The 24,818-nt window shown below is 32.9% G+C and overlaps 2 protein-coding genes across 3 annotated transcripts in view; one reads left to right on the forward strand and one right to left on the reverse strand.

Annotated features, from left to right (window-relative positions):
* LOC124364181 (cystathionine gamma-lyase-like) overlaps positions 1-1,043 on the reverse strand; it is a 44,861-nt gene extending 43,818 nt beyond the window's left edge. The window contains exon 1 of the mRNA XM_046819469.1: positions 886-1,043. The gene's annotated coding sequence lies outside the window, so the exon portion shown is untranslated. The remainder of the gene's footprint in view (positions 1-885) is intronic.
* A 12,107-nt stretch (positions 1,044-13,150) lies between these two features.
* The window catches only part of LOC124364169 (neprilysin-2-like), a 51,988-nt gene continuing 40,320 nt past the window's right edge, over positions 13,151-24,818 (forward strand). Inside the window, exons 1-2 of one of the 2 annotated variants that reach the window (XM_046819449.1) lie at positions 13,151-13,361; positions 21,358-21,411. In XM_046819449.1, the coding sequence (XP_046675405.1) occupies positions 13,307-13,361; positions 21,358-21,411 (109 nt within the window). In that variant the 5' untranslated portion in view covers positions 13,151-13,306. The remainder of the gene's footprint in view (positions 13,362-21,357; positions 21,412-24,818) is intronic. The other variant, XM_046819456.1, reaches the window with a different exon arrangement.

Below are 24,818 nucleotides of genomic sequence, written 5' to 3' on the forward strand. Positions count from 1 at the left end.
TTGTCATAAAATATTAGAAATAGAACATTCATTCATTTCTCCAATTCTAGGATTTTCAAATAAAAACAACTGAAAATGTGATGGCTTTTAATCAGCTTACAGAGATTAAACATAAAAACTTGTTTTTAACCTAGCATTACCAATATTAATACGGGTTTATAAAATCTTCCATACGTTATATATTAAATATAAAAAATAAGCTTTGCGCTAAAATGTATTAACATTTTTTTAAAACCTTAATGAGCATATATTTAGTAATTGTAAATATTTAATTTGTCGTAATTAATGTACTTTAAAAATGTAAATAACAGATAAGAAATATAAACTTTTAAATGGGTTTAGTTTTTTGAAACTAAGGTATATTATTCCTGCTAGGCTAAATTACAATTTGAAACTTGATAGCAAATAATATATAGGAGGCTTACTATTAGAATAAAGCCGTTATTTTAATCTTGTAACAATTTAAGGCAAGTATGATGAGCGAGATAAGAAATTTGTGATAGTATATACAATAAAACATGCTAATAATTCATGATCAATCATGTTGTTTCATGAAGAAACTAGATAAATACTACTCAAATTAACATAATTTTAAATTGTTATAATACCAATATGGATTTGTACATAAATTAATAGTCTGTTATAAATATTAGTGTTAGAAGGCGAGAAACAATATTTTGAGTTGACGTTGCCTCACGCAAAAAATTTTGTTTAAACCATATTGGTTACATTACCGGTATCAACATTACATCATTTTTAGTGAGACTGTTTATATTGTTTATTTGTAACGTTCATTAACTGATACAGAGATTATGATCAATAAACTTATCAATTACATAAATATGTCATTCAAATTGTTTAAAGTTGTAAAAATTTAATAAGTACCTTGATTATAACCTAAACACACGAAACCAGCAAGCGACAAGGGAAAGTGTACACAAGGCTCCTCTGACGTCTGTGTAGCTTGTGTCTAACACGGCGGTGCTATTTTATTTGTCGGCGAAGCTGGCGTGCGTTAGGATATGAATGGCAGTGGCGATGGTGGGGGCTATTGTGACAGAGACAGAGGCTAAATTAAAATACGTAATAGAACTGAAGCGCAATCCATTTGTGGGAATCGACCATCGTAGAAAACCAGGTGACTGTACGTAACTGACGATGACATCAGTTACCGATGTTAAAAAGCGCGTACTTTCCACATATAAATACGAATTATTATAATTGTATAATATTATAAGTATCGTTACTTATTTGAAATGTGTTAATGTATCTGTCACTGTCAACTGGGGTAGCAGCAATAGTCTCCGATATTTATTTCAAAATTATTTATGTTTATGAAACTGTATTCCAGTTGTATACTAAATCTGTATAAATGATCATTATACAGTACACAATAATTATAATAAAAATGTAATATGTTAAATTAAACCTTTCTCTATATTCATGAATAGTAGTTGTAACTTTTAAATTTTAATTACATGTTAAATTAGTTTATTATATATATGTTTATTAAATTTACTATCTCGACAAACAATTTACCTCCTCTCAAGAACAGAGAATCCTCGCAGGTATACGTCAATGAGTGTCCTACAAGGCCTAAGGTCTGCTATTTAATGCTGTGCGTCAAGTAAAGATAGACATACATTACACTTTCCTGTGGGTGGAGAACTTATATTTATGAGGACAAATTAAAGGCATCGCTGTCATAATCAACTGTGAGGTTGACCTTGAAAAGTTATTCTGACAATCCTCAACCTAAAATACACTGTTGATTTTTTTATGTTGATTGTCGAGATGCATTTGACAAAATTAATTTTTTATCAACACGGTCTAATTGTCACACCATTTAAATGCATGTAAAAACTTGTTCTACAATTATTATATGACGAATGCATGTTTTATTGGGATTCTAATTCAAAATAACTTTATTCATATAATTTGTACAATTACATTTAAAATCGTACAAATATAGAATGGCATCAGTCACATTTTATTTCAAATATTTTTACATTTCCATGAATTCTTCAAATGAATATAAAACTTTATTAGACAAAAATATTTTAAGATGTTTTTGAACAATAAACTATTTTCTATACTGAGTAAGTCTTTTGGAATTTTATTTTAAACTTAATGCTTGCCGAGCTTTGTTTCTTATAATGAAATCCCAAAGAGTGTTTATGTACTGCCAATTTGTTTCTATTTTGAGTAAAGTAGTGACTTGACCCAAATCGAGGTAATTTGTTAATATTTGATCTGACTGTTATTACTGTTTGAAATATATACATTCCATAAACAGTTAAAATTCTCAATTTAGAAAAACAATCTATCACAGAATCCCAGTCCTTTAAATTTAGTAGTATTCTAATTGCCTTTTTTGGAGTTGCAGAATGATTTGCAGATCTTTATTAATAGTCACCCCACAATGCAACACCAAAGGCTATATGAGAATATATGTGGGCATGTAAATGTCTTTTGAATTTCTATTGAGCAATATTTGGACATGGATTTAAGAGCAAATAATCTGGAAGAGATCTTTTTTGCAAAGCCAAGATGTGCTTATTCCAAGTTAGGTTTCCATCCAAAAGTAATCCTAGAAATTTGGCTTTTTAACCGAGAAATGTTTACATTGTCTATTGTTATATTTGGCACGTGTTTATTGCTATTTTGTTTTGTGCAGAAAGAATTTAAATTAGTTTTGTTAAAGTTTGGTAATAAACTTTGACTACTAAAATAATTATTGGTATGCATGAGCTCCGTTTTAGCTACAATTTCTGTTTCATTCAAGTTGTTACCAGTAACTATTAAATTAGAGTCATCTGCATATAAACAAAACTTGCTTTGATCACTTGTCAAAACATTTGGTAAACCCAACAAATAAACCAAGAAAAGAATAGGTTTAAGATGGAACCCTTATGGCACACCATGGCGTGTTAGTTGTAAAGAAGATTTTGTATTTGTGGTTAGATTTGTTACAGTCACAAACGGCAAGGCAAGTCAACGTATTGTGGTATTTTTGAAATATAAGACACCAACCAATTTAATGCAACACTTTTAATACCAATATTCTTTAAATTTTCTTTTAATGCTTCGTGTGATACACTACTAAATGTTTTAGTAAGATCCATAAAAATACTAATCATATCATTCCCTTTATCGATGTTGTCTACTATGGTCTCAATGAAATGTGTCCCAGCAGTTGTAACAGATTTTCCAGCTCCTAAAGCCATACTGTTCTCTGTCAAATATAATATATATTATTATTCACCTCTAGAAAATAAACTAATAAATACTTATCACGTTTAAAAATTTTAGAAAAGATTGGTAAAATTGATAAAGGTCGGTAATTATTAGGGTTAGCTTCACTTCATTTTTTTGTAAACAGTTATAATTTTTTAGATTTTTAATTTTTCGGAAATGATTCCAGATACAAAAGAAGAATTTATTATATGTACTAAGGGCTTGATTAGGTATATTTCTTGACAACTGGCTTTGGAATTTCATCATAACCTGCTGAATACTTGTTAGGAAAATGACATTATAATTTGGTTCAATTCTTCCTTACTCAATGGTTTAGTGAAGAACATTTTACTATTAAAACTGGCATTACAATTATTAGAACAACTAGCATTAACTGTGATGCTTGTTGACAGGTTTGGTATTACTAACTTATCAACTTTATGTTAATAAAATAAATATTAAAAATGTAACATACATCCTCTGGTTCGGGTATTCATGGCCTTCAGAAATCAATTTAATTTTTTATAATTATTCTGATAATTTGTTGTATCATTACTATTTCATTTAGATTTATAAATGTTTTTAGAATTTTTAATTTTATTTTGAATATATTCTTTATTTGTTGAGTTTAATTTTGTACTATAATTTTTTCATTTCTTTTGATAGTTTATTTTGTGTTGTATCTTTCGTTAATCTGATGGTTTGACTTAAGTTTGTAATTTGCTCTTTTTCTTTTTTAAGATTAGGCCTATAATTTTGCCATTTACCTTTATTTAACTTTACTCTAATTTTGACTAACTCTATCTTGGAAAACTTACAACAAAGTAAGTCATATATTTGGCCATTAAATACATATTTGTACAATAGGCAACGTCATACAGATACATACAAATAAAAGCAATTAACACATACAACTACCTACAAACTAACTTTGAAAGACTAGACTAGATATATTACTTTTAAAGAACTCATCAATTTCATAAAAAGGGTTGTTCAACAGCCAATTGTAAAAAATATTCCTAAAACTATTGAAGCTACTATAATGAATAGAAATGTGCAGTCTATTAAATAGCCTTATGCCAACATGAATTTGGTGAGAATTTCTAGTAGCATAAGAATGAACATGCTCATTGAGGACATAATTATTAACATTATTTTTTGCAAAAAGTAGACAAGATAAAATGTATAGATTTACAGCAGTTAGTATTTTACTACAAATAAAGAAGGGTCTACAGTGCTCAAGGCAATGGGCGTTGTTGAGAATTCGGACTGCTCTCTTTTGAATAATCAATACTTCATTTATACTGCTACAGTTACCCCATAATAATAGACCATATGTAATTACACCTTGAAACAGGGCAAAGTAAACCATTCTAAGATAGTGCTTGTCTACACAGTGCCTCAAATGGTACAAGAGATATATGATCCTGCTCAATCTTTTACATACATTATTTATACGAGAATGCCAGGTCAACTTTTAATCTAGAGTGATACCTAATAAATTAACCGTGTATCATTACAATCAGCTTGAAGTCTTAAGGAGAAAACCATATTTTGAGTTCTTTTCTAAATTCAACAACAGAACATTTGATTTATACCATTCATCTGCTTCATCAATCATACATCTTAGTTTAAGCTCTCTTTCATTCTGATTATTTACTGTTGTAAAAAAAGTGACATCATCAGCAAACATTACCGATTTATAACTCACATTGTACTCAAGATCGTTAACCATAATTATAAATAAAGTAGAGCCCAGAACCGATCCCTGTGGCACGCTAAACTTTAACTCAGAATATTTGGAAAGATTGCCATTAGTAAACATTTTTTGTTGCCGATAACTGAGGTAGGATTTAAACAACAAATTTTGAATGCCTGTTACACCATAGAATTCAAGTTTTCTCAACAGGATGTCGTGATCCACACAGTCGAAGGTCTTGGATGGAGAGGTCGCATAGAACTGCCCAGGTGTCAAAGCGCAGGTATCAAAGTACAGTGTCGCCAAAAAGTTTAGGGACAGGTACAAAAAAGACACTTTTTCACAAAAACATGGTTTATTCATTCAAAATTAGAGTTAACATTAAACTTTGTGATTTAGGTTACATAATACCTTTTAATAATCTATAGGACCCCCTTTAGCCCTAACACATTCCAACATTCGTTTAGGCATAGAGTCAATCAATTTAATGCACTCCTCTTTGGTGATATTGTGCCATATGTGGGACAGGAACAACTTCAAATCATTCTTGTTTGAAGGTTTCTTCTTGGCAAGTCTAATAGCCATCATATTCCAAACGTTCTAAATCGGATTAAGATCCGGACTCCTAGATGGCCATTGCAAAATTTCAATGTCCTGTTCATGGTAAAGCGTGATTTGTGACAAGGTGCGTTATCTTGCTGAAACAAAAAGTTGTCACCCAGCTTGGCTCGGACAGATGGCAGCATAACCTCCTCCATAGTATTACAATATTTTTCACTGTTCATAGAACCCTCAACAAAGTGCAATTCACCAGGACCCTCTGAAGTTATACAGCCCCAGATAATAAGAGCCTCGCCGCCCTGTTGAACTGCCGGGGCAACACAGGCAGGCAAAAATCTTTTAGTTTTTGTACGCCTCACACGAATTTTGCGCATAGGAAACAGCTTAAATCTACACTCAACAGAGAATACTACTCTCCTCCAAGCTTCTTTGAGCAAATGCCTACGGTTTTTACACCAAATACGGCGTCTGTTCTTAGCCAAGTCATTCAGAAGGGTTTGCGAACGGCAAAATAAGAATTCATCCCTGCCTCTCTTAGCCGAGAAGAGACTGTTGACACAAAAACATTAATATTGGGATCTACTTGTTTCAATTTAGCCAATAGATTAGGTGCACTGTCATTACGATTCTTCTTACTTAAGTTTACTAACTTTCGGTCAAACCGGGGCTTGGTCTTTCTAGGCCTACCAGAGCGTGGAGCTTCAATCACGGTGCCGCTTTCCTTAAAACGCTTGACTGTGTTCTCTACACACGTTTTTGATACACTTAAAGCAGTTCCAATTGATCTATATGACTTAACAGTCTTAAACATTCCAACTATTTGCCATTTCATTTCCACTGACACAGAATGTTTTCCCATTGTTTCACAACAACACAAGTTATTATGAAACACAAACACAGGTTATGTTATGAATGATGATAGCAGAAAGAAACAAGGGAAGAAGAAATGCGCGCGCAGCTCTTTCCGCATCAGCGACATCTGTTGAACACAACTGTGCATTCCGCTTCCGTCTAGCGGCAGTACTAGGCGAGAAATGTCGCCTCAAACTTGAAGTTTTGTAGCCAAATTTTTGGCAAAATCTAAAGAAACTTTAGCGAATTTATATTTTGGGTACGAATTTTTTCGCCATCTCACAAGTATTATTCTAATGTTCCATGGTTAATGATAAATTTATAAAAAAATCAGCTTAATATCTGTCTGGTCACAGAAAAAACATTTTTGTGTTGGAAAACATGGTTTTTTTCAAGTTTTTTTAAACGGAAAAAAATATTGTGAAAAAACTATAAGAAACAAATGCTGGAAATTGTACTCAAAAGTTTCGTATTGTCCATAGTATAATGCAAAAATATGTGAAAAGATCACAAACAGTTTGTTTAAGGACAATGTTAGATCTTTATGTTTATAGGGGTGTCCCTAAACTTTTTGGTGACACCTGTACATAAAGATGTTATAAAAACATTGTTTTTAGTGTCTACTGTTGCATTGTACATTTCCAACCATGATTCATTGCTCAACCTATTTTTAAAGAATTCAACAGTTTTACTAGAAAACTTTCTGTATATCTGAGTTAAAGTTTTGCATGATGCCTTTTTTACTACATATTTCAACTGTTAAAAGTTGTGCATCATGATCAGAGAGCTCAGTTATTATACCTTCATTTATCAATGGTCAAAATCAAAATCTTTTTATTGCAGCGACATTGTATATACATTGTATGGCAAACGTCAATACGGGGTTTCTAAAATTCCAAGCATTCATACACACAATACACAATTCATACTTACAATTTTACAATCACGCCTCTTTCATTCTTCGCCAATGCAGCCCACTTGGCACAGCAGAGTCAGTTTTTCTAATTGGGCGGTTCTCCCCAGTCAAATGCCAAAAACTCACCCGCATTATAGAATGCCTGAGACACCAAGAAGCGTTTGAGGCGAGTCTTTAACGCCTTAGGCGTTGGGGCATGTTTTAATTGAATTGGGCAGTCTGTTGAGGAACTGCACACCCGCTTGCGAGGGTAGGCGTTCATAAACTACCGTTCTGTGTCTCCCAGTCCGGTAGTTTTGCTCTGCCACGCGTCTCATACATGTGTATGTCTTGGCCTCTGGTTAAGGCACATTTACTCACACAAAACAAAGTTGTTTCCAAAATGTAGAGGCACGGCAGAGTCAACAGCTGCAATTTCCTGAAAGCTTCCCTGCACGACTCTCTAAATTTGATTTTGGCGATTACTCTAATTGCTTTTTTTTGGAGTCTGAATGCTCTTTGAAACTGAGTGTTTGCGCAAGCTCCCCAAAGGACCACTCCGTAGGCAAGATGGGGATAAATCAAGCCGTAATACGCCGTAATCAGTACCTGACTCGGACAGTATTTGGCTAAAGATCTCAAAACAAAAATGCCTGAGCAGATTTTTGCGCAAACATGGTCAATGTGCTCATTCCAAGTCAGCCCTCGATCGAGGTGCATTCCTAGGAATTTTGAAGAGCAGACTTCTTCCAGTGTGGAATCATCTAACAAAATGGCCGGCTCACACTGGTTGCCTGCAGTGCGCAAGGCAAATTTTTAAAACGTTGGTTTTTTGAAGAGTTTTTTGTTGTTAGATTGAGGCTGTGGAAGTATTGGACACAGTTGTTGAATGTCAACAAAAGCCTGTTGTTCCAAAACTTCGCTTGACATTGCATTGAACAAAAGAGTCGTATCATCGGCAAACTGCACCAATTTTCCATGCAGAAGCGATGATTTTATATCGTTCACGGTAAAGCAGGAAAAGCACAGGACTGAGTATAGACCCTTGAGGGACTCCATATCTCAGGTCTATTGGTTTGGATGATTTTATTTGATATTTGGACAACTTGGGATCTCTGACTTAGGAACGAGCTAAGCCATTTAAGAGGCACGCCTCGAATGCCGTGGGACTCAAGTTTGTCGAGCAGTGTACCGTGATCTACGCAGTCGAATGCTTTGGACAGGTCTAAAAACACACTCATTGTGTGGTTTTCGACATTCAATTCCCTCTACAATCATATCGACAAGACTCACAACTGCGTCTGTTGTCGATTTGCCCTTTCTGAAACCAAATTGTTCACTTGAGAGCTGATTGTATTTGTCCAAAAAATGAAGCATTCTTATAAGAAATAGCTTTTCAAAAATTTTGCTTATCACTGGCAAAATTGAGACAGGCCGATAGTTAGTAATTGAAGTTGGGTCGTCTTTCTTAAAAATAGGAATAACTTTAGCAATTTTCAGGACAGCAAATGTTAATGTGGAAATTTAGAGTGTCGTTAAACAATCTAAACTGCTGCTCTACAGGTTGGAATGAATTTAGAAAATCCCATCTTTCTTTTAGAAAGAGAAGTGTTGAGGTGAGCCGATGTTTTCTGGCCTTATGTCTCTTACTGTTTGTTTAATTTTTGGGCTCCCTTTTGAGTTGTACCCCACTAACGACGGCTTCTTGGCCATAGTGGTCTGAGACAGCTGTATTCACTACAGACACCGCGACACTTGAGTGGTTGGTGATGATATTGTCGATAGCAGATTGTGTTGTAGCCGTCACTCTCGTCGGAGTTCTGACTAGTAACTCCAGGTCAAATGACCTAAGTAAATCGACTAATCGAATTGTGGAATGTTGAGTGTTTGTCCAACGCGTCAATGTTGAAATCCCCCATCACGACAAATTCCTGACGTTGGTTAGTCAGGCATGTCAATAATTTTTCGAATTTAGAAAAAAAAGTGTCTACATTCCCACTAGGAGATCTATAAATTCCGATCACGACTAATTTTGATTGATGCGTTTGAAGTTTGATCCCGACTGCTTCAAAATCTTTTTCGATTAATTCTTGGATCGGAAAGGGTAAACAAGAAATTTTGTTTAAGAAAAATACTAACGCCTCCTCCTTTGGAGTGAGTTCGACAAAACGCGGAAGCCAATTTGTAATTTGGAATTTTGCAGAGTGCGACGTTCTCCATGTTGAAACCACTTTCGGTTAATACAAGGAGATCGGTTTTTCAGATCCTCGCACATAAGTTGGATTTGATCCAGTTTGGTTGGTTGCAAATTGAGAATTTTGATGAAGCAGTCCTTACTTCAGTTTGTTTTTTTAGTGTTTGTTAGTTTTAATTGGGTTTTGTCTGTCAATTTTGTCCGCTGTTTCCAAGTGGGGTCCCTAAAAAAACAGAGTTTGATTTTTCATCCAACAACAACTGTAGAGCGTTTCGTATGAGGGTGAAGATCTCACTGCCTCCGCGTAGCTGTTGTGGGGTGATGTATTATGGTAGATTAGTAATAATATTGGGTGATTCAAAAAGAATGCCGGTTTTGAAAAGACCGGAAAATTTTATTTTTTGTCGGTTGGCAACAACGTTTGACCTTGATTCTATTTCTGACTACATTCCGATTGTTGACGCAGCTGATATTTCTCTCATTAGTGCATTATGTGTCTAACCATGGAGAAGTTCACTTGTGCGCAACGAGTGTTAATAGTGAAAACGTTTTATCAGAGTGGAGAGAGTTATACAGCTACTGTTAGGCGACTTCGCGGTACTCTAGGACGTAATGAAGCACCGAATGAATCAACGTTCGCAGACCATTAAAAAGTTTCAAGAAACGGGTTCAACAGTCAAAAGTTCTGGACGTCGTCGTTGTGCCCGAACTGAACAGAACATTGAGGTGGTTCGTGACAGTGTGGCTGTTAGCCCAGCGAAATCAATACGTCGCCGTTCTCAACAATTGGCTGTAAGATGTGTACGGAGAATTCTTCGGTACGATCTCAAATATCACTCCTATAAAATTCAGCTGACGCAATAATTGAAAGTGGCAGATCACCAGAAGAGACGACAGTTTGTTGATTGGGTATTGAGAAATTCGCAGGAGGAAGAAAACTTCTCAATGAATATCATCTTCAGTGATGAAGCGCACTTCCAATTGAATTGATTTGTTAATAAAACAGAACTGCCGTATCTGGGGTTCAGGAAACCCTCGCATGATTAACGAAAGGGAAATGTATCCACAACGAGTGACAGTTTGGTGCGGCTTTTGGTCGGGCGGCGTCATCGGCCCTTATGTTTTTGAAGATCAGGAAGGGTAAGCTGTGACAGGGAATGGAGACCGATACCGTACGATGATTAGGGAGATTTTGTGGCCTCATTTGGATAACATAGACATTGACCAGTTGTGGTTTCAGCAGGATGGTGCCACCTGCCACGCTGCCTGTGAAACAATTAATTGTGTTGCTCCACGGAGCAACGACCTTTTCGACCTAAACGACCGCTTTCAGGATCGCGCCATTTCTCGTAATTCCGACCATCAATGGCCACCAAGGTCGTGTGACTTAACACCTTGTGACTTTCATCTTTGGGGTTATCTAAAGTCATTAGTTTATGCCAATAAACCCCGAACCATCAATGAGTTGAAGGAGGGAATTCGACGGGTTGTCGGCCAAATTGAAGTGGAAACTTGTCGTGCAGTCATGGCTAATTTCATGGACAGAGTTGTTGCGTGCCAGCGTAGCAGAGGAGGACACATGCATGACATTATTTTTCATACATGAAATCGGAAGGTTATATGAACATTTATGTATTTGATTTCAGATTTTCATTAAAATAATAATCTCTTAATTTGATATATCAAAACCGGCGCTCTTTTTGAATCACCCTTTACTATCAATTGCACTGTCACAATTCTGAGTAACTATAGTCTGAAAAATAATGAGATATTGCATGTTGTGTTACCTTAAAATATTACATAATCTATTGTGACTTTTAGAACATTGAAATACATTTATGTTAACATTACCTGCCAAAATAACATGGTAATAAGTTTCAGTTAAAATCGTTTAAAAAGTATCAAGTTTATCTTAGAAAGGACCATCATAAAATAATCCTGGTGTTCTATACAACCAAACCAGTACAAAATAAAAGTTAAAAGCTCGGCAGGAAACAATACAGTATTCCAGTATTATACAGTAGATAAGAAACTCCAAGTATAGACATTTTGTAAGGGCACAAAATAATGTAGTATGGGAGGAGTATAGATAATTAAGAGATTACTGAGAGATGCTAGGAATCGATACTTCACTGTATTCTTAGATGAACAAAATTCTGGTAAAAACATATAGAGAGTTTTGAATAGCCAAGGCGCTGGTAAAGAACAGAAGAATGTGTCAGATCCCACTATAGATATAAATGAGTTGAACAATTATTTTTGTGGTATTAATCATGGCATAGATGATAACTTGATTGAATATTATAGGAATAAGAAAGGACTAGGGGAGTTTCTGGATTCTTTTGTTTTTTACAAATGATAATGTAGATATCATACTGTAAGGAAATCAATGATATCTCCTCCAATGCAATGGGAAATGATGGAATTTCTTTAAAATTTATAAAATTAGTTCATAGAGGAATAAAGCATGTTCCATGTTTTATTTTTAATTTTTCACTCAGCAGTGGTACATATCCGAGTCTGTCGAAGAGAGCATTGATTTTACTTTTGCCAAAGATTCATAATCCATTGGAATGTAAACACTATAGGTCCATACATATTTTGTATGTTTTGGCAAAAGTATTTATTTGATAAGATAGTTTATAAACATGTTAGTGCAAAAAATATTTTATTTAAATTCCAATCAGGATACAAACCCAATTTCAGTACTCAAGACTGCCTTGTTAAGAGTAACAGATGATATTAGACATGCCATAGATAAGGGAAAATTAATTATATTGAAGGTCTTCGAATTATTATCGGCACTCGAATCTTATAACTTTGGAGATGTTGTAATTAGTTGGTTTAATTCTTATTTAGCCATTAGACTTCAACAAGTAAAAACTTGCAGTGGAAGGTTCTCTGAATGGCAACAAAACCTTGTTTGAATGTTGAGTTTAGCTCCAGTTCACCTTCCTCTTACATGCAGCATCTGAAATCTGATGCTGTTGTAGACTTGACTCCTGAATTCTGAAGTCGTGTTCGTCTGAAGGGATCCAAAAATAGTCGGTGACGAAGAACGAAGAAGCTCAAAACGAAACCCTCACACATCTCTGTGAACCCTCTTTCTTTACGCCAAACAACAGCAGCATACTCAAAATGGCTTTTGACCAAGGATCAGTAAAGCACCATGTAAGAATCTTTGTTGTTAAAAATTGTGCAATATACATAACAATACCTATTTCTTCTAAATTTTGAATAAACACAACCCATGCGTTCAGAGATATCAACCCAACTTAGAATATCTGGGAACTCTAATATTCTGAATGTGCTTCTTCTGAATCCTGCTGCCTCTAATTTCATAACAAAGCATGAAAAATGTTTGTATGACTAACTACCACTGATTAATTTTATGAAGTTCGGGGGCAGGTGACGTCAGTCGTCTACCATACAGAAGAATCAATGGCTGATTGTGAAATGAAATGGTCTGTCACTCCTACGTTCGGTAGATAGTAGTATTGTCAATAATCACATAAAGAGGTTTCTAAAGGTTGGCACAATAAAGGTTTTGTTTTAAGATTCATAAATCTGCCAATGACTGTTAAATTGAAGAATAATTTATGAGTTTAAACAATAGGCCAATTAGAAAGATGATTCCCTAAAAACCGTGACTATCTTTTGTGAAACAATAAGTCATTGGTCATGGTTAATGCAAACATTTCTACAAGAGACATCGTGATCAAGTCAGATGTCTTCCTTCCACCAGTAACACTTGCTTTGTGAAAAGGGAGAAACTTATACTATTGTTAACGGCAAATTAATAAAGAATAATTTTAATCAAAAGAAAAATTATTGCATCACATTTAAATTTATTTATGAAATAGTTACAATGATACGTGCAGGATTTTTCTTCATTATATTATCTGGATTGTCCTTTTGTGAAGGTAAGTCAAATAGTTTTTTATATTACATTTAGAGCAATAATTTTGTTTTAAAGTTACAATAAATGTTTAAATATTTATTTCTTTAAAATGTGTGTAATATAACAAATACAATTCCTACACATAGATAAATCTTAATTTTAAAAAATCACATCAACTAGGCTATGTTTCAGAGTTTCTTCAGGCTCCATGTCTAAAATTGGCTGAGAGAGAATGTATTATCCTAAAACACTAAAACAAATCGTAGTTTTCCCACAATATCAATATTAGAGAATATATTTGAAATTTTTTCATTATCACAATTTATTAATACAATAATAAGGGATAGGGGAATTGTTTCTGTAGTGTATCAAACATGAGCATTTGTAAAGTAACTCGTAATTTTTAAGATCTTAAAATCTCGTTAATTTTTGAAGATCCTTAATGATTCTATGTAGAAAATAAATGATTAGTTATAATAAATAAATAAATTTAGCATTTTATGAACGGCAGACCTTACTGAAACAGAGAACTTCTATTCATGAAGCAGATGTATTAAAATAAATTAGGGTAATAAGCTATAAAAATTGTTTGGATTGAAAAGATAGTCCATTCAATAACGGTAAAATAAGTGTAAAGTGTGCATTTATCCCATACAGCACCGATTTTCGTAAAAATTTTGATTTCGGTTCTGATTGTTCTCTATTTTAGTCTACCTTGTGCCGAGGGGTTGCTTTTTCCTGGGGGTGGATGCCATACCTTCTCGGTTTTGAGCAATTTTTAATTGAAAATAATTGCGGAAATCGATAAATTGACTAATTATAAGCAACTTTTCTATGAAGTCAATACTTTCCGACTTATTCGCGAGTAAAATTGTCGGTTTTGAATCAAAACACAATGTTTTCAGACGGGTTTTCACGAATAACTGGACAAATATTCATTTTAAAAACGGTAGAAAGCAAAATTATAGCTTATAGGAAAATAAAATAAAAACCTGTATTTATGACTTTATGAGATATGAAGACTCAATACAAACGGAATTATAGGTCGTTGAAAGTTGATTGGTATTTTCAAACGCCAAAATTGGAAGTTTCTACGTACAATAACCAAAAACCAATGCATTTTTGGGGGAAAACTCATGGAACCTGTTTTAAAGCCCTTTAAAAACCCTTTATTTTTATTTGTTATAACATTTCCTAGTATCAAAACTACGTGAGTTATGAAGAGAATAATGTCGATTCCTATTTTTTCGTTGGAAAAAAGTAGTTAAAATCTCGTTGAAAATAAAATCGTTGCCCCTTTACAATTCACTTTATTTATGTTCTTATAATACGTTCTGAGTGTTTGAACAGTTTAAAGTACAGTTCAATTAAAATTGTCCAAACCAAGGGAAAAAGCAACCCCTGGCACAGGGTAGACTTTGAAATAGAGGATGAGTAGAACCTAAATCCAAATTTGTATGGAAATTTGTGCTGTATGGGCTAAATAGTACACGGGAAAACGACTATTGACTGTACTAAGAAACGAAATTATGTACATAGTAAGATATGTAAAAGACTTAATTTTTTTATTTAGGCTTGGTGCTCAAGAAGGCCTTTTTGAGAAAAAATACCAAGTTTCCTATCAAAATAACCTAGAGTTTATTGCGGAAAGTAAATAGGAAATGAACAATTTTAATTTCAGATCATCGGTCATCATAGTGTGATACCTAAAAGCCCATGTGAATAGTTTTTCAGCAGCCATTTTAACATTAAGAAGGGTAATTAAGTTTCACTTTCACAATTGTGTTTGGCTTACAGCCGTAGGCGTATATAGGATGATCTAATGGGAGAGGGTTTACCATTACACATTTTTCGTACCTTCCAGACAAGCTGGGGTATGGTATGGGAGCACCCACCTCACCCTCTCGGAGTAGGTTAAATGCTAATAATATTAAATATTATAAGTTTGATAGCCGTCTGAGAGCATTATTATAATTATTGTGTTATATGTTCTACAAAAACGCCCATAACATAGTGAAAATTTAACCTTATGGAGACCACCCGAAACACAACATGATTTCAAGGAAACGATGCTGTATTAAAAATAGTAACGTGGACGCGGCAGGCGCTCGGCGATGAACAAACATAGGCGTAGAAAATATGAACTTTGTGAAATATTATTTACCAAGCACGATATTTCGTTACTTTGTTGTCTGATTTTGAGTTTTCATATACAAAGTGCAACAGAAACAAGTTATAGTGATCGGTAAATAACTATCGTATTAATTCATGAACGTACACTCGTACATTGACGAAAAACAAATATATTTGGGTTGTTGGAGATTTTAATGTTATCCTACTAGTCATAACAAAGACTCTAATGTTATATTAGATATTCTTTTTAGTTGGAGTTTTAGACAAACTATTACAAGCATTAACGTGAGATCTGACAAGAAGGCACGGTATAGAAATTTTTGTTAATTTTTCATATAACAAATTAGCCTTTTATTAGTAGTTTCTTAGAGGCACGTTCACTGAACATGCAAAATAAAACATAATTTTAGTAAGAAAACTATCGTACAACATTGCAATATTAAGAAAGAGATGTTGAAAAACATCTGGTTATTTTTTTATAAACACTATTAGAGACTGTTTAAACAAGAAATTCCCTCTAATTCACTAAACAATATCAGTTTATAAGAAGCCAAAGTTGTTTAATCTAAAGATTAGAATTTAACAGACAAGATCTTCAAGATGCTTATATTTACACATCGATGGTCCACTAGAAATAATAGTTATAAATTACATAAAATAATAAACAAATAACAAAACTTATTGCTAGAGTAAAATTCGGCCATGCCAGGTGCTTGATTGTTGCCCGTGACAACTCTTTGAGGGCAACCTGGAATATTATCTTCAATCTTAATTAATAATCTTTGTTATTTCAACGTGAGATGGGTGAAATGGTACTCCACGGCATTAACACAAACGATCTCTAAGAAATTTCTATCATTTTAAATCTTATCCTTATCAACAAGTCCGCTACATTACAATATAAATCCTTTTATTCCAGTAAACAGGCCAGTCTTACTACTGTTATATCTAATATCTAAATCTTTAAACTTACCTGTTATTAATACCTACATTTAATTAAATTTTACTCAAACAAAATATAGTTATTTGAATCTCTGGATGCATTCGGCTCTCTTAGAAAGAGTATTACAACTGATTAAACAAATCTTATCCACTAGTTAAACAACGTTTTTGGGTTACCCCTTACTTAACAGTTTTGTTAAAATCCTCAAATACTCAGTGTGTTTTCTCAACTGATTTTAAAATTAATAAAGTTAACCTAATCCTACGGAATTGAAAATTTAACCTTGATAAATTGAAACCAATATTTTTGGAAAATATTTGAGCAAATGGCACATTTCTGTATAACGTCAAATCTACTGCGGATTATTGTACTGGTTTCTTAAAACCAACAATGTAATATATTCATCTTAGTCTGGGTTCCAACATAATATCTACACAATTTCCACCGTTTCTTTATTTTCTGAAACTTTTTTCAGAATTTTAATATACATTGTTTTCCAAGTGAGCTTGCTGTTCGTCTGGGATCTCGGACCACGAGACAGTTTCAGAGAACATTTTCCGTCAAATAGCATCTAATAAACAACATTTTTAAAATTTCAGAACATAGCTCCACCAATAATAACTAAAATTAGTTAAAAATATATGTAAAACATCAAAGTTACGTATTTATTAAGTTTAAATTCTTTAGTTTGGTCCTAAATCATTCAACTCCTCAAAACTTGGACGTTATTTGGTCGGAAAGGCATTTTACTGGTTGCATGAAGTTCATTATTTTATTTTTATAATGAATACCGAAGACGTGTAACAGTAACTGCGAGTAAAATGTACTTTTAGGAAATAAAATATTTATAAATAATACAACAATCTCTAGAACTATTAAAACTAACGAAACTAGATTTGGCACATAGATTTCAATAAATAAGATAATTAAAAAATAATCGTATTATTTTCTTTAATACTAACAAAATGGTGTCTGTTGAAAATGTTTATTCAAATACTTTTAAAAAACACCAGTATAGTTATAAAACTTACTAGACACCAAGTATTTGAACAATTCCAACGGTACTCGTTTCAACGAAACCTGCCAACGAACGCTTAAGCGAGCACGACCACTTTAAAGTCAGGCTTGCACAAGACGGGAGCAGCAATCATTTTGTCCTTTGATAGGTGTTTTACATGGGTTATAATAAGCAACAAACAACTGATAACTCTTAACTGCTACATGTTTTGTGCGTCTGGCTTGTGCAAGCGTATCTTTAAAGTTGTGCTCGTTTATGCATTTACGGATTTCGTTAGAAAATGTACCGCTGGAATTGTTATACAAAATTCAAAATAGTTAGTGTCTTGTAACTAATTGTAACCTATTTAAAACAGCTGATGCCTACCAAAAAACGTTTGCTGCTCCGGCTTGTGCAAGCCTACCTTAGTGGTAAAGTGGGGTCGTGCTCGCTTATGGGATTACGGATTTCGTTGAAACAAGTGCCCTTGGAATTGTAATTAAATTGTCCAAATATTAAAAAAAATACAATTTTTTAAAATTTTATCCAATTTATTCAAATCTATGAGCCAAATTTTGTTTCTTTATCTCAACTAGTTTTAGAAATAATAACTTTTTTATAAAAATATAAAATGGCGGGTAGCAACGATACATTTCTCTACCTATATTCATGACGTTCTTGGCTTTAAATGATGAATACTATCTATCCCCCACAGAAGTTTGTGACACCCTTTTGTGAATTATAATTCACATATATTTTGTAAATTATATACACTTTCCAAGCATTGTTTCTTAAAACAGTTCAATAATATCCACATCAGTGTAGGTGGCCAGTCATAAAGTTTCAGATAAAATTCACCAATACTGCTGCAGGTATATAGGCTTTGTCTTTCTTAAGGTTATTGATTATGTTGATAAAGAAAATAATTTTGCGGATAGGCACTGATTGTTGGAAGCTCTGGTAAAACAGTTCCCTCTTTTTTAAAGTCAAAATGTGTTTCTTTGAGCTCACTAATAAAATGTTTTGCTTTAACTTGGCGAGTAATAACAGTTGAAAGGTTAAATTTTCTTTTCTTTTGGTATGTTTCTAGCTTGTGTCTCAGTACATACCATGTTTTTTTGTTATCATGATTGATAATCCTTAATTTTTCGTTTCCTACAATTTCTACCAGGAACTTGTCATGAATAGCATTATAATGCCACATAAACTCAGCATACTGCTTTACTGTGTAAATCCTGCCAGTTTAAAAAATTTTCTTTTAATTACACTGAAGTTTTGGGTCGCACAAGTGATATGAATGACCTCGTATCGGAAAATAGTGATGAATACTGTCAACTCAGCCAGTTTATATTAGGGCATGAAACAACAGTACAACCACATTATTTTGGTGTTTGCATTATTTACAGCTGTTTAGGCTAGAATAGAGTAAGAATAAAGAATGCTGTAACCTGCTACATACTATGTCATTTGAGAAACACCACATTTCCTGGAAATTTCTCCATTTCTCAAAGGAATGGATATTTGAATATCTGGCAATACTGTGGTTACTAAGTGAAATGAGCTGTTGTTTTTCAAATGCATGTTGGATTTCTCTAGCCTTCACCAACAGTTTAATATGCCTAACTCAATTTTGGCCAAAAATGGACATGAGGTGTTTCTCAAATGACCGATTAATTTATAAAACTCCACCTTATTTGTGATTTGTTAGTTTCAATATACCCACTGTGGTGTTTGCACAAGAAAATAATGGGAAATCACAAACTCACTGATGAGAAAATGAATAATCATACCAAAAGAGTGGTTCTTCTCTTTTATTTCAAGTACAAGTATATTTTACTGCTCCAAATGTAAATGATATTCATGATTATACATAATCACGATATAATGCATGATCAAATTTTCAAATTTCAACAGTAATGATAAAATTTATTTTTACTTTTTTTCAAACGAAGCAAGAGTCAGATTATTTCATAATTGACCTAAATAGATAAAAAATATATAAAATTACCATAACTTATTTTAAACAAAACTTCAAGTTTTTATAGTTTCAAAAATGTTGAACAGCACCAAGAAATGTATGAATCATATCTCTCACAGTTTGTTGATGAACAAACGAAACAGATTTTCAACAGGGAGACGTCACCACATTTAGCATTGTTGTTTGAGTTTTGAGTTAACATTCTCTCATCCACAATTATTTGTCCTGAAGACCATCCTGGAGGATGTTACCTTCTTCTTTCAAAGTAATTAACACAGCTTGCTTACAATATTAAAGATTCAAAACATACAACATGTTTGTGCACTGAATTTGAGAAACATATTCACTATTATTCTTTTTGGTTAACCTGCTCATTCTTGGTTGAATGTAGCAGGAAACTAAGTATTGTTTACATACTTATATAGTGATTAAGAGTGATTCTTACTAATTAATTATTACTAAAAGGTATTTAAATTGTATTATAATGTTATAATGGAACTGAAGTCTAATATTAATCACCAGTACAATAAAATCAGAAAAATTATCCTTTTGTGTTAACTCTATTTCAAAGGGCTTTATAGTGTGTACTTAAAAAGTATATAAATAAGATTTGTGTGTGTGTGTGTGTGTGTGTGTGTGTGTGTGTGTGTGTGTGTGTGTGTGTGTGTGTGTGTGTGTGTGTGTGTGTGTGTGTGTGTGTGTGTGTGTGTGTGAGAGAGAGAGAGAGAGATTTACCCTGCCTTGGTTAGGACCGATGGTCCACTCCTCCACCAAGACAGGCTTCAAACTTTCACAAATACAGAATTTTACAATTGAGTTGTGACTTTATAGTTAACTTAGTAAGAATAACTATTACATCTCGTTTTACTACATTTAAACTACAAATTTTCACACTTACACTCGCTATCTTCTAAATTTATACACTTCAACTTTATCTCATACAAATATTTTAATTTTATTAATTAAATCATACAAATGTTATTAATTCAACTAATATCTATAAATACCTTCTTAACAATTCCTCTCTGAGTTTTTTACGAAATATATCATAACTAACACTATTCTTAATATCATTACATAACATATTCACAAGCCTAATGGACATTACATGGAAAGATCTCCCATACGATACAGTTCTATGAATAGGAAACTGAAGCGTACTATTACCAAAACTTGTTTCTCTCAAATGAACATCAAACAATCTTGAATATTTTTCGTACAATTAGTCAGGTTTCTTTGTCTGAAAAAGTTTATACATCATACATAAAATATTACATTCCCTTCTTTCCTTTATTTTAAGCCATCCCAACCTAGAATAGTATCTAGTTACATGATCATCCAACCTCAAATTAAAAATGTACCTAATACACGCATTTTGGACCCTTTTGTAACTTACTAGTTAAGGTATCATTCAAATCACAAAATGCTAAATTAGCGTAATCAAAGTATGATATAACCAAAGTCAAAACTAACATTTTCTTAATAAACACTGGAGGATTAAAACACAATCTTTTAAATTGATATATGAACTGAAAAACTTTGTTATGAATATATTTTACTTGTTCGACCCACAATAGAGTTTGGTTCATTCTTAATCCTAAATTCACAACGGATTGCTCATATTTTAAAATCTGATTATTTATCACAACTGGAAACACATTATAAATATAAATATTTGAAATTAACCTAGGATTACCGATAATTATTAAGATTTATATCAATCACAATTTGTGGATTCCATCTTGTTCTGCTGCTCCATGAAATATATTCTACATGTACTCTACTCTAACTAAGGTGCCATATCAAAAAATTAAGAAATGAGGGAGAGAGAGAGGAGAGAGCGAGAGAGAGAGAGAGAGAGAGAGAGAGAGAGAGAGAGAGAGAGAGAGAGAGAGAGAGAGAGAGAGAGAGAGATTAGATAAAAATAATTTGTATAGCTTATGGTTTTATACAAATTTTGTTTTTAGGAAAACGGACTACAGCTAAAACAATTTGTAAAACAGATGCTTGTAAACAAGCAGGTAAGTGAAATGCCACCTCCTCCAAGCTAAAATAGGATAAAGAAATTGTTATTTATGAATCGTATCTAGGTGAAACTCTTCTAATTTTATTTTAATGTTTTTGCATTACATAACAAATTCTTCCACAAGGATACCATGCTTTTAGACCAGAGCATCATCCCAGTGGCCCTGTATAGTTCAGTTTAATAAAATTAAATATACAATGTCATGCAGGCGGTAATTTCTACAGAGCGAATAAAAAGGCAGGATCCCCTCTAATTTCTTTATTAAGTTTATATAAATAGACATCCTTTGGGTAGTGGTCCAATGTGGAAAGGAAGTTTCATTTGATGATTTTTAATATTTTAGTGTCCCACAAAAATGTGGGATTTTGGGGGCAAATCAAAAATTTTAAATGTAAACCCCTCTCAAAAGACTTTTCATTTTGAAGAGCATAAACAGCTTTAAAGAATGGTGTAAACCAGAGATCGCTATCTCTTTCCCATCCAAAATAATAGCCAGTGTTACCAGGACAATATTATTTAATAACTCACCATGTTGCCAAGTCAAATCAAATGTTCAAACTGAAGTCCTCCTACTATTTGACAATGAGATAAGTATATGGTGAGCATGTTGTGAAAAGTCTGGACGGGTATTTGGTTGCAGGCCTCAACAATCATGTTTCTTAAATCTTCCGGTACTGTACTCAAGCTACTTGGGGGTTAGATTTTAAGGAATTCGTTGAGGCTACGATGGCAATGGCAATGGCAGAGATGAGATGGTGAGCTCTCGCCTCTCGGATGCTATTTTAACATATGGAGAGAGAAAGTGAGTGGAATGAATAATAATAATAATGAATTTTAATCTTTGGAGCACTATAATATGCACTCACAACGCATTTGAGCACTGCTAAATACTAGAGTTGTAAATGTAATGCATTAGCGAGAATCGTAATTACACCATTATTAAAGCAATAACAATGTATATGTTTAGCATACCAAATTAAATAAAAATAGTCGTTTTCACACACACACACATGCTTAAAAACTTTTATTCCTAAAATTTATTCATCTTGAAAATCCTACAAAATCATGCAACATACAGCTACAATAAGAAAAATCCATGTATAAATAGTTTATTTTTTTAATTTGAAGCAATTACTTAACTGTTGTATATACTTTTACTTAGTATTAAATTGGATATATTTTATGTATAGTAAAATATGTTTAATTCTTTGACATATTTTCATGAACTAAAAAAGAAAGTGAAAAAAACTCATTTTGCTTTCTTATAGTTCTTCAACAATACATGTAAAGGAAATTATAATACATGTTAATAGTATTTTTTTAGTATTATTTACTTCTTCCTTAAAAAAGATACATAAGGACTTCTTATTTTAATAAATAAATTTTATAGTTTCACAAATTAAAACAAGAGTTTGCTGTGGCTATATAACTGGTTAGTATTTTAGGAAACATAGCCAGTAGTTAGAGGGTTAAATCAAATTAAAAAAAAGGAAGTATAAGCAACTTTTAACAGCTAATCTATATATATATAAAAATTAATGTTTGTGTGTTTGTCCTTTATGGAATCGTAAACTATGTGACCGATCATTATGAAAATTTGTATGTATATGTAGTTTTCCATGGAGAAGGTTTATATACAATACAATACAATACAATACAAATTCACTTTATTCATAATTTGTACATAACATGTAACAAACATAAAATGGCGTCAGTTTATAATATACCATACATTACAATAACCATGGTATCATAAGATAATACAAGGTTGCATAATGCCTACTCAATCTACAAAATTTTTATTCTAGGCCCATGAAAAATCGTCATTATAACAGTTATCATTATGTACAAGATTACTTTGTGTATTTTACATTTCAGTCCTTAAGGCTACTAACTAAAGACAAAAAACTCATCAAATGAATAAAGTGGTCTACTGATCAAATACTGCTTTAGCTTATTTTTAAAGTTTTGAAAATTGTCAATTGCTAAAATATCTTTAGGTAAATTATTGTAAAATCTAATGCCTGCAACTATTGGTTTTTTTCCTTGTGAACTGCAAATTAATCTGTGGAGCTGCCAATTGATTACGGTGTCTAGTTAAAATAGTTATGGAAGGTGCCTAATCTAGGTAAGCTGTAATTAGCTTTCCTTACTTCTAATATCGTGTCCATAATGTAAAGCCCATAAATAGTTAAAATACCTAAATCCGAAAATATTTGTTTTCACTGACACCTGTCTCTGTAAATTTAACATAACCCTCATAGCCTTTTTTTTGTAACAGCAAAATACTTTGCAAATTAGCATTACTGGTTGCTCCGTACAAAGCAACACCAAAAGAAATATGCGAGTGAATATGTGAGTAATAAACCATTTTTAAAAGTTTCCAGATTACAATATTTTGAAATTGATTTTAATGCGTAAAGACCAGAAGATATTTTCCTTTGAATTACCTGTATGTGACCATCCCAAGTTAAGCATTCATCCAATGTCAAACCTAGAAATTTAATTTTATCTACTCTTTCTATTTGTGTGTTCTGAACCTCAATTTTTGGCTGTGGACTGAGTTTATTTTTGTGTGTACAAAATGAAAATATATTTAGTTTTATCTGCATTAAGTGACAAATTTTTTTTCACAAAAAATAATTATATATGATGTTCCATATTTTGGTTTGCTATATTTTCTATTTCGTTTAGAGATTTATGAGATATAACTAGGTTACAGTCATCTGCATACAAACACATCTTACTATTTAAAATTTAATACAGTATTCGGTAAACCTTTAATATAGCACAGAAATAATAAGGGGCCAAGTATAGAGCCTTGAGGGACTCCATATTTAATTATTTTCATTTTTGAATTTAACAGAGGTTAGTTTTGCCCATTCTGAATATGAGGAAGTTCAACGTATTGTTTTCTCTCTTTAAGATAGGAAAATAAACCAGTTCAACGGCACACCCACAATTCCTAAATGTTCTAATGTTCTAATAAGAGTATTAATGGCAGACTCTGTCAAATGCTTTGCTGAGGTCCATAAATATACCGAAAGCACGATTACCCGAGTCCACAGAATCCAGAACTGACTCCACAAACTCAATTCCAGCAGTGTGATGACAGATCTACCCGACCTAAACCCATGCTGCTCCTCCTCAAATAACCCATTAGTTTTCTAAGAATTCCACTAACCTAATATGCATTACACGCTCAAAATATTTTGGAGAAGGTTGGCAGTATTGACAATGGACGATAATTAGTAGGATCAGTTGTACTACCTTTCTTAAAAACTGTTTTTATTTTAGAAATTTTCAGTTTTTTTGGAAATATTCCACTCACAAAAGAAGAGTTAATAACATGCATCAATGGTTTAATCAATAGATATTTTGCATTTTTTATAATAGGCATAT

This window comes from Homalodisca vitripennis, chromosome 1 (assembly GCF_021130785.1).
Source record: "Homalodisca vitripennis isolate AUS2020 chromosome 1, UT_GWSS_2.1, whole genome shotgun sequence".
NCBI classification, from domain to species: domain Eukaryota; kingdom Metazoa; phylum Arthropoda; class Insecta; order Hemiptera; family Cicadellidae; genus Homalodisca; species Homalodisca vitripennis.